Raw genomic sequence first — 11,452 nt, forward strand, 5'->3', positions numbered from 1 at the left:
GCCCCCCCCCCATCACCTCCCTCCACCCCCCCATCACCCCCCCCCATCACCCCCCCCCCATCACTCCCATCACCCCCATCACTCCCATCAGCCCCCCCCCCCATCACCTCCCTCCACCCCCCCCATCACCCCCCCCATCACCCCCCCCCATCACTCCCATCACACCCATCACTCCCATCAGCCCCCCCCCCACCCCCCCCATCACCTCCACCCCCCCCCATCACCCCACCCCCATCACTCCTATCAGCCCCCCCCCCCCATCACCTCCACCCCCCATGAACTTCCCCCCATCACTTCCATCAGCCCCCCCATCCCCCCCCATCACCAACAGCCCCTCCCACCACGTGACGACGTCACGCGCGGCAGTGACGCGCCAGGGGGAGCGGGGTCAGAGGTTACCCGCAATGGCCGCCCCCATGCGTCTCGGCGGCGGCGTGGTTTGGTCGTGGTGCCGCCGCGCGGGACCCCCCCGGCTGAGGCCCCCCCTGGGGGCCCCCCGCGCCCAGGGGTCCTCCCCGGGGGGGCCCGCTACGCTGGGGCTCCGGGGGCCCCCCGCGGGAGCCTGGGTCGACGGGGCGGCTCCCCTGTGCTCTGCTGCCGCGCGCGGGAGCGCTGGGAGCGAGGCGATGTGTCTGGGCAGTGTGCGGTGCGTACACAGAGATTCGTTCATTCGTTGCCTTGAGCGACTCATTCGTTGAATCATTCATTCCTGTGACTGGGCAGTGTGCGGTGCGTACACAGATATTAATTCATTCGTTGCCTTGAGCGACTCATTCGTTGATTCAGTCATTCCTTGCGTCTGGGCACTCTGCAGTGCGCACATAGATTCGTTCATTCATTGCCTTGAGCGAATCATTCGTTGATTCATTCATTCCTGTGCCTGGGCAGTGTGCGGTGCGTACACAGAGATTCGTTCATTCGTTGGCTTGAGCGACTCATTCGTTGAATCATTCATTCCTGTGCCTGGACACTCTGCAGTGCGCACATAGATTCGTTAATTCATTGCCTTGAGTAACTCATTCGTTGATTCATTCATTCCTATGACTGGGCAGTGTGCGGTGCCTACACAGAGATTCGTTCATTCGTTGCCTTGAGCGACTCATTCTTTGCATCATTCATTCCTGTGCCTGGACACTCTGCAGTGCGCACATAGATTCGTTAATTCGTTGCCTTGAGCGACTCATTCGTTGAGTCATTCATGTTTGTACCTGGACACTGCGGCGTGTGCAGAGATTCGTTCCCTGACTGGCTCATCTATTGATTTATTCATGTGTCTGGGCAGTGTGGTGCGTTCCTTGGGATTCGTTCATTCGTTGCCTTTAACCACTCATTCGTTGATTCATTCCTGTGTCTGGGCACCCTTCCGTGCATTCGGAGAATCGTTCATTCATTACCTTGATCGATTCATTCATTGATTCATTCACACCTATGCCTGGGCACTGTGCGGTGCGTTCAGAGATTCGTTCATGCATTGCCTTGTTCGACTCATTCGTTGATTCATTCATTGTGTCTGGGCACTGCGGTGTGTACAGAGATTAATGCCCCTTTTGACTCATTCGTTTATTCATTCATTCCTGTGCCTGCTCGCGGTGCATGCAGAGAGACTTAATTTCTTGACTGACTAATCCATTAATGTGCCTGGGCGCTGTGCGGTGCAGAGAGAGATTAATTCTCTGATTGACTCATTGGTTAATTCATTCCTGGGCACTGCGTTGCTGATATTCATTCCCCGCTTCAGAGACTAATTCATTGATTCATTCATGTGCCTGGGCACCGTGGTGCGTGGAGGAAGAGCGATTCATCCCGCGAATGAGTTGTGAGGTTCATTTATTCGGACATTTCTGTTCCCTGGGGCACTTTGCAATATGCAGAGAGAATGACACGGGCAGTTCGTTTTGCGAATGAATCGAGTCGTTCATCCACTTCGTTATTCCAAGGCACTGGTGCGTGGAGTGATTCATTCCACCGAATGGGAGACTCATTCATTGAATGAGTGAATTACGAGGTCGTTAACTTGGTAGTTCCTGTCATTGGTGCACACTGGTGCGTGCAGTCATTCATTACCGATTCATTCTGCGAACGAATTAAAAGTGGTCGTTCATTTGTTTCGTCGTTCCTGATGTTGTCCGTGCGTGGCGTGGATTGTGCTGATGGCGCTGTGGCGGTGAAACTTCGCGGGAACGAAGGACCTGGGTTCGATTCCTCACTCGGCTGCCTTTATCTGTGTGGAGTTTGTGTTCTCTCCTCCCTGGTCTGCACGCGTTCCCTACGGAGTTCTCAAGTTTCCTCCCACCTTCTTGGTACTTTCGGTAAAGTCACGTAGAAGGGAAGTAATAAAATAAAAATAAAACAATATAAAACATTTTTATTTTTATTACTTCCCTTCTACGTGACTTTACCGAAAGAACCAAGAAGATGAATCCCTGCAGTCACGAAAGCTTTAAATCGAAATTTCCTCCCATCGCTTAGAAGCTCACAAATGTAACTGTGGCATGGGCCGAAATATCCAAACGTTCAAAACTTCCCTGCTAATTACTCAATTGGGATTACTAAACTATACAATTGTTGTTGTTCTCCCAGGTAAGGCCCCACTTGAGCGACCTGGCCCATCACAAATGAATGATAGCCCAACGGAAGTGGCTCATCGTCGTGTGGAAATTTATAGCAGCCAAACACTCTGAACGCGCGCGGACGTCGATTTTGAATGTGGAGGGGAAAAATCCGGAGGACCCGGAGAAAAAAATCCACGCGACCACGGGGAGAGAGAGAGAGACACACACATCGCAAACTTCCCAAGTAGACATACAGCGTCGGGGTCGGGATCGGGATCGGACCCAGGCCCTTCTTTCTAGATTTGAAGCTTTCGTGACTGCAAGGATTCATGTTCTTAGGTTTTTTCGGTAAAGTCACGTAGGTAAAACATTAAAATTAATGAAAGTCGTGATTTTTATTTTATTTTACTTTCATTAATTTTAATGTTTTACCTACGTGACTTTACCGAAAAAAACTAAGAATACCAGGCCCTTCTGTTGCACACACGGTAGCAACATCGCCCCCTACTGCGAAAGTTCGGCACGACACGTCTCGAGACTCGGTGAGTCTCTTCTGGGCAAACAAGGAGAACCAGAACGATGCACGCGCGTGATATCGACAGTGATCATGATCACTGATCAGTGATCACTGATCATGATCACTGTGCGTGTGACTCCAATGACGTCGATAATGTTGACGCCGTCACCTCGGGGGGGGGGGGGGAGGCTCGTGAAGGACGCTGCTCGGCAGTGGGAGGCAAGTCGCCTTCAAGCAACAGAATCGAGAATATTTACACCGGAGGAATCCGATGAGCTCTGAAGCTTTTTTTCACAGATGCCCGGTAGCCTCACAGATTTCCAGCGACAGCGGAGGGCAGAGGGAGCGACGCTCGCAACAACGAGCGGGGCTCCAGGCGGATATGGGGGGCACAGGTGGTGCATCTGTCAGTCATCCCATGGCACCTGGGTCTGTCCCGTGACCTCCTGTACCTAGCCTGCCACAGCAGTCATCCCATGGCACCTGGGTCTGTCCCGTGACCTGTACCTAGCCTGCCACAGCAGTCAACCCATGGCACCTGGGCCTGTCCCGTGACCTCAAGTTCAGGAGTGTATTTCCCGAGTAAAGGGCGACTCGGCCGGCAGACAACGTCAGCAGAGAGCCTTCGGCACTTCACGTGGCCTCAAGGTGCACCTAGCCTGGCACAAGCGCCGTGGTCACGTCACCGCCACTTGGTGGCGAACGGCGGCTGTCGTGACAGTAATGATATTGATGATGGTGATGTGACCTCGAGGATGGCGGTGATGTGTGACCTTGATGTTGCTGTGTGACATCGATGGTGATCTGCGCGTGACCTCGATGACAATGTGTGTGTGACATCAACGATGACGACGATGACGATGTGCGTGCGATGTTGCAGGCAGCGTGACTACGAGGGGTTCCTCTGCTCGCTGCTCGTGCCGTCCCACGCACGCCCCGCAGTCATCGCGCTCAGAGCGTTCAACGTGGAGCTGGCGCAGGCCAGTAGACCCACTCGCACTACCGCACCCGTACCCACACGCGCTACCACAGCCTTTACAGACTGTTGGGGCAAGCGCTGTGAGCGAGTAGCACCTATGAAGGCCGGCAGGGCACACGAGGGGGCGGGTGACCAGCACCACGCCGGCTTTCCCCATGCAGCCTCCCCAGTGGTGATGTTTACACACCGGTTACTCATTTGAGGCTGAGTCGACCTAGGGGAGGCCCAGGACCAGTTCAGATAATCGTCACTGGTGTCGACCGCGAGCGGGAATGGAGCGCGGGTCGCCAGTTTCGTAGTGCAGTGCGCTAACCGCTACGCCACCGTTCCCCACTACCGCACCCGTACCCACCCGCACTACTGCGCTACTGCACCTGTACCCACCTGCACTACCTCACCTGTACCTACCCACACTACCGCAACTACTGCACCTGTACCCACCTGCACTACCGCTCCTGTACCTACCCACACTACCGCACTAACACATCTGTACCTACCCACACTACCGCACTACCGCTCCTGTACCTACCCACACTACCGCACTACCACATCTGTACCTACCCACACTACCGCAACTACTGCACCTGTACCCACCTGCACTACCACACCTGTAACTACCCACACTACCGCAACTACTGCACCCGCACCCAACTGCACTACCGCACCTGTACCCACCCGGAGGTGCTCGGCTTGAGCTGCTTGCTCCTCCACCCCCACCCTTCCCCGGCCCACCGCCCCCCCCCCCCTCCTCTCCGAGCAGATCAGGGAAGCGGTCACCGACACGGCGCTGGGGAGGATGCGCGTGCAGTTCTGGCGCGACGCGGTGGAGGAAATCTACTCGGCGGGGCCTCCGCCGGCGCAGCCGATCGCCGTGGAGTTGCAGAAGGTGCGGAGCGCGGGAAAAGAACGTGGGGGGGGGGAGGGGTGGCGGGGGAGGAAGAAAAAATCCATGCGGGCGCACGGGCGACGTGAACGATGAACCGCGATGCAGAATCACGTAAGAGAGAGGGGGTGACTTGGGGTGCCGGGTTGGCGCGGGCGAGCGGTGAAGGCGGCCCAGTACCAGGCGGGCGCTGCCTGCTGTAGTTCCGCGGTCGTTCCCTGGAAGTTCCATGGCAGTTCCGTGGTAGTTCCACGGTCATTCCGCTGTAGTTCCATGGTCATTCCGCTGTAGTTCCACAATCGCTCCACGGTTGTTCCGCGGAATTTCCACAGTAGTTCCATGGTTGTTCTGCAGTCGTTCCGTGGTAGTTCCTCGGTAAAGCCGCGGTAGTTCCGTAGTCATTCCATGCTCGTTCCGCGGTAGTGGGCAGCGGCGCGCCGACGTTGCTGGGAGGAAAAATCCCAAACCGAGCGGCTCGCGGTGCCATCCGTCCGTGCGATCGGCACGCGCGCCGATCGAGCCGGCGCTCTCGTTTATCGAGTGAGGTCACGTGGGACGCGTCACGTCCGCCGCGTAAACGGACGCGCGTGGTGACGGTCGTTGTCGCGGTAGCGATATCTCCTACGGGCAACGCACGCTGTGATATTAACCGCGCCAAAGTGCCGCGATATAAAAACACCGGCGGTTTGACCGCCACGGTTGAGAATTCCTGACGGCGGCGGTGGTGACGGTTACGCTGCTGCTGCTGCTGCTGCTGCACGTAGCCGACTGTAACCCAGTCGCGTGGAGGCAGCAGCAGCAGCAGGGAGGGTTGGTGGATCGCAGAAGCGAGTGTCGAGGAGGTGCCATGCCCTGGCTCACCAGGAGAAGGCGGTGCAGCCAAAGTGTCGACTAATCTCCATCTGTTCCACCTCCCAGTGGGACGTCAAGGAGCTGTCAGACACAGGCTCGCTGCGGGAAGTCAGCGCAGCAAATGTGGACTACACACATTCCGTCTGTGTGGGGGATAGAGTGTTGCTCCCTCACGAGTGTGCTTTGTTTTCCCTCCGGGTGCTCTGGTTTGTTGCCACGTGTTGAGCACTCATTAACCCCTTCCCATTGGGAGACGTCTGCAAGTTGCAGGGTTGCGGCTCGCTAGCGAGCGGCTAACGAGCGTCTACAGAGCGACCGCACAATCCCAAGTTGACATTATGGGGAGCGGTGGCACAACGGTTAGCGCGCTGCGCTACGAACCCAGCCGATACCCGGCCGCGCTTCCCGCTCACAACCAAGGGCAGTGGTGATTATTTTGAACCGGTCCCGGGTCCTTCCCTAGGTCGACTCGGCCACAAATGAGTGCCCGGTGCGGCGCGTCGTAAACGTCGCCACGAGGGAGACAAAGGCGGCCCGGTCGCGGTGCTGGCCACCCGCCCCCTCGTGTGCCGTGCCGGCCTTCGTAGGTGGTGGCACTCGATAGCAGCACTTGACCCAACGGCCCGTTAACGGCCCGACCTTTGTGTGTTGCAGGCCGTCAAGAAGCACAAGCTGACGAAACGGTGGCTCCTCCGCATCGTCGACGAGCGGGTACGAAGGGCGATCCGGAAACGCGCTCCATCTCCGTGACGGTGACCCCCTCTCGGGCGCTTTCCCCTCCTTTGCCTGCTCTTCCGTCACCAGTCTCGTCCTTTGTACGTCATCTGTTCCGAGCCGTGACGTGAACTCGTTGTTGTTAGGTAATGATAGAAGTTTTCTTTTCATTTGTATATGTTTTGTTTTTAAGTTTTAAAAACATTTTCAAATAGATTTTTCCCCCGGGCAACGCCGGGTATTTCCCGCCACTGGGGTCTGTGCACTCAAATCAAGATTGAAAACTAATTTCTTCAGAACTGATTCTTGTTGTTGTTTAGTTTCTTGTCCTGCCCCCCGCACTTGCGATTCGCACGGTTGGCTATGTACGGTGCGAAAGAAGTTCAGCATGCGTACATTACATCCATAATCAACGTTTATGGGTTAGGTCGCGTTATTTATAAATGTGTCGTAACCCTCCACCACCCGACACGGCCAATCAGCAAAAAAAGTGTCACGTTGACAAAAGACAAAATAGTTCACTGCTTTAGCCCACCGGTGTGTTGAAGAGTGAAACCACAACATTTACAATTTTTGAGTACTGTGACGTTTCGCTGGTAATTGCATCCAGCATCATCGGGCAATTCGCCAGAATGGTGAGACTCTACTCCCCTTCCCGTCGAGTTGCGTCACGGGGTAACGGGCTTAAATTTTTCACCATCGTGATAGTCGGATATGTTTTGTTAAACGTGCCGCCGGGCGGAGGTGGCCACGCTGCTCCACGTGGCTGCCTGTGACCCAGCACCGTGGAGGCGGCGAGGGTTGGTGGATTGCCGCACAGATGGGTTGTGAAACTCCCTCCCCCTGGGTGGGGGAGGAGCCGTACCCCTGGATCGCAGCAACAGTGGACTAATCGCCGTCTGTTTCCGTCCGTACGGGGATACAGCGTTGCCCCCCCTCCCCCCGCTCTTCGTGCGAGGCGTGGGGTTTTCTCCGGGTGCTCCGCTTTTCCTCGCCGCTTGCATCATAATCATAATAATAGACACGACAATGAAACTCAACTGAGAACTTTCGATTTAAAGCTTTCGTGACTGCAGGGATTCATCTTCTTGGTTCTTTCGGTAAAGTCACGTAGAAGGGAAATAATAAAATAATAAAAATAAAACATAATAGAATAATTCTCACGACGTTTCGGCCACAACCCAAGCAGCCGTCCTCAGGTGAAGAACAGGTCTGTCGGGAAGACAGCTCTGTTCTATTATGTTTTATTTTATTATTTCCCTTCTACGTGACTTACCGAAAGAACCAAGAAGATCAACTGAGAACGTTTACAAACAGTAGCCCACCTTCTCCCCGGGAGTCGCGAGCGATTTCGACCGGTGACCGATCGCCACTGTCGCTCGCCGTGCAGGAGAGGAACCTGAGCGACCGCGCGTACGGCAGCGTCGGCGAGCTGGAGACGTACGCGGAGAACACCCAGTCGTCGCTCCTCTACCTCACCCTGGAGGCTCTGGGTACGCACGCACGCACACAAGCACGCACGCAAGCACGCACACACACAAGCAGACACGCACGTCTCGTGAGTGTACGATATACGTGAACTGGAGTCGTCATTCGCGTCCGCAAGTAAATTGGCAATCAATCGCTGCGTGGTTTTCTGGTCTTGTGATTTTCTTCCGAGCGCCGCTTCACTTCGCGACGGCCACGTCGTTTCCCGATCGTCGCGAGCGCGGATTCTGCGATTTTTTTTTTTTTTTTACGATTCCGATTCAAACCCCCCACTCCCCCACATCCCCCCCTCCCCCGGCAGGGGTGCGCGACATCCACGCGGACCACGCGGCGAGCCACATCGGCAAGGCCCAGGGCGTGGCCACGTGCCTGCGGGCCGTGACGCCCCTCGCCGCGCGCCGCCGCCGCGTCTTCCTGCCACTCGACCTGTGCCTCCTGGTGAGGATGTTCACCTCCTCCTCGCTCCTCCTCCTCGCTCCTTCTCTTCCTTGTCGCTCCTCGTGGCTCCTCGTCCTCCGTCCTGTCCCTCTCTCCGCTCTCCTCTGATCTGATCCACTGACGGTGATGACGATGATGATGGTGATGACGATGATGATGGTGATGACGATGATGATTATGACTTCAAGAACCGACGTGTCATCGCCGACCCGGCAGCAGAGGGGTCCCCTGGCTTTTACCTCCCCCGAATATGGTGGATGGCACTCGACCGAACCCGCTCACAGGAGACAGCGCTGCGATGACGATGATGATGACGCTGATGATGAGAATGATGACGACGACGATGTTGACGACGACGATGACGACGACGATGAGAATTATAACGATAATGACGCACCGTACGTAGCCAAACCGTGCTCATCAGAGGTGCGGGGGAAGCACAACAAACTCAAGACAAAAAAACTATCCAAGTGGCTTCCTAATAACGGAAGAGCGTTCCAGACGGCCGCAGGAGCGCATCTGAAAGCGCCGCGCGATGACGCGGCGACCACCACCTCCTTTGTTTCGACGGCCGACCAGAAGCCCGATGCGGCGATACCGCTGCCGGCCACGACAAGAGCGCTTCCCGAGAGGCGTCGTTTTTGTTTTTTTCCCGTGCCTCCTCCGCGGTTTCCTCCCACCCCACGGCGCTCGCCTCCAACGGCTCTCCGTGCTGTGGCGCGTGTCTCGGCGCAGCACGGCGTCTCCCAGGAGCAGCTGCTACGGGGGAACCGTGACAGAGCCGTGCGGGACCTCGTGTACGACCTCGCCAGCCAGGCCCACGCTCACCTGGAACACGTGAGCTGCCCCCCCCCCCCCCCGTAACCCCCACCTACCCCCCATCCCCCAGGCAACGCCCCCCCCCCACTCCATGACTCGCCCCCCCCCAGCCCGGCCACCCCCCCCCCCCCTCGCCACCCCTAGCCCAACGGGTAGCAAGGGGGGCAGCATCTCTTTCTCCTCATCGCGAGCGTGGACTTGGTGAGCGTTGTTGTTGTTGTTGTCCCTCCCAGGCACGGTCGTTCAGCCGGAACGTCCCAAAAGCGGCCATCATCGCCTTCCTCCCCACGGTGAGTCATTCCCCGTTCCCCCACGGCGAGTCATTCCGCCACTAACGCCGGCCTGTGCGAGCGAGCTCTCCTGGGGGTGGGGGGGGTGGATCTTCATTCTCTCGTCCCGTGCCCCCGTGGGTCGAAGGTCGCCGTGGAGGACTTCCTCGTGAGGATCCAGAAGGTGGACTTTGACGTGTTTCACCCGAGCCTCCAGCGGAGGAACACGCTCCTGCCGCTCCGCCTGTACCTGCGGTCGTGGAGACGCAGATACTGAAGGGGACACGCGCGCGCTCAGTCGGCCCACGCCGCGCGGAGCCCACGCCGTGGCCGGCTACAACAGCACCACCACCACCGCCGCCGCCGCAGTCGGCCACACCCTCACCAGACTTACTGCATCGTTACAACCGCCGTCCGCAGCCCGCGATAACACGCAACAACGACATCGCAGACAGCCACAGCGTGCTAAAAATATATATCACACCCACACCACACCACAATCCGGCCACATCGCAACCGGCCACACCATTCATATTCCGCTGTGTAAACACGGGCGGCCCGCCCACGCTTTACGGTGACACAACGCGTTCCTGGAAACACCCCCCCACCCCCACCCCCCCATCGCAAAACGGAAGCGCTGCTTCCCCCACAGACGGTAGAAACGGTAGAGAGGCATCGCTTGCCGATGGGGTTTTTTCTTCCCCATTTATCGGCCGTATTTAAACCTGGTTCAATAGGTCGTGAACAAAAAAAAATCATCCCACGCGAAATACACTGGGAACAAACGAACGAACACGTGGGAAAACCAGAGCGACTAAATGCGTTTTGGGGGCCGTGCCGGAAGCTGCCCGTCGTACATCGAGTTCTCCTACATCTTCTTGGTTCTTTCGGTAAAGTCACGTAGAAGGGAAATAATAAAATAATAAAAATAAAACATAATAAAATACAATTCTCACGACGTTTCGGCCACAACGCAAGCAGCCGTCCGCAGGTGCAGAACAGGTCTGTCGGAAAGACAGCGTCTGAATGAACACCATATACGCAGCCAAGCCAGAAATACGTTGTCAATCTGGAAGATTTCAAAGTGTTTGGCTCCAGTGGCTTCCTAATATCGGATGGAAGAGGCGTTCCAGACGGGTGTCTGTATCCACACCAGAGGGCGCTGTGTGACCGTTTTAGAATTGTCGTCGGAGTCGGAAGACGAAAACTCTCAACTGTTCGCTATTTTACCCGGCATTAGCCCACTGAGCCGGGGGGGGTACCGCTGGGGGTACCGCTGGGGGTACGTGACCACGTCCCAAGGGGGGGGGGTACGTGAGTTCGATCGCTGGTGAACGATCCCGTTGTGTGAATCTGCCAACGTCAAGTAACCACGATGACATTCGCAATCCGTACGGTTGCCTAGAACGACATCAAAACACCTTTTCTGAACCCGTCGGTCGTGCGACAACTGTCGGGTTCCAAGGCGAACCAGAGGTCGCAACCGGGTACCCGATACCCGTACCCTACCCAATAGCCGGCTACCCGTACCCGGCCGGGTACTGGTAGCCGTTTGCGACCCTGGTGCGGCCGGGTACGGGTACGGGTAGGCCGTGAGTTACTGGTGAGTAACCGTTTGTCACTAATTTTTCGGGTAGGGTACGGGTAGGGTAGGGAACGGCTACCCGTACCCGGCTGGGTACGGGTACGGGTAAGGAATCAAAACCCGTTTGCGACCTCTTGAGGCGAACCCAGCGAACGCCAACAGATTCCGACACGCATGGCAGAGCCGCCGTTGATTTTCAGTTTTAGTTTTCGTTTTTTTTACTCGTGAGCAGTTACTTGCCAATGAAACGCGGGAGTTGCGTGAAGATGTTCAAACAACCAAATCGAAACCTCTCGCAAGGAATCGAGTTGCTGCATTAACACACACACGCGCGCGCGCACGCTAATTGTTGTGAG

The 11,452-nt window shown here is 56.5% G+C and overlaps 1 protein-coding gene across 1 annotated transcript; it reads left to right on the forward strand.

Annotated features, from left to right (window-relative positions):
• Positions 1–397: 397 nt before the first annotated feature.
• Positions 398–10,759, forward strand: NDUFAF6 (NADH:ubiquinone oxidoreductase complex assembly factor 6). Its single transcript, XM_078879414.1, has 9 exons — positions 398–646; positions 3,950–4,049; positions 4,809–4,934; positions 6,438–6,494; positions 7,888–7,990; positions 8,287–8,423; positions 9,159–9,260; positions 9,476–9,532; positions 9,660–10,759. The coding sequence occupies exons 1-9, from the start codon at positions 405–407 to the stop codon at positions 9,786–9,788; spliced, it is 1,053 nt and encodes a 350-aa protein (XP_078735540.1). The 5' UTR covers positions 398–404; the 3' UTR covers positions 9,789–10,759.
• The last annotated feature ends 693 nt before the right edge of the window (positions 10,760–11,452 follow it).

This window comes from Lampetra fluviatilis, chromosome 54, assembly GCF_964198595.1.
Source record: "Lampetra fluviatilis chromosome 54, kcLamFluv1.1, whole genome shotgun sequence".
In the NCBI taxonomy this organism is placed as follows: domain Eukaryota; kingdom Metazoa; phylum Chordata; class Hyperoartia; order Petromyzontiformes; family Petromyzontidae; genus Lampetra; species Lampetra fluviatilis.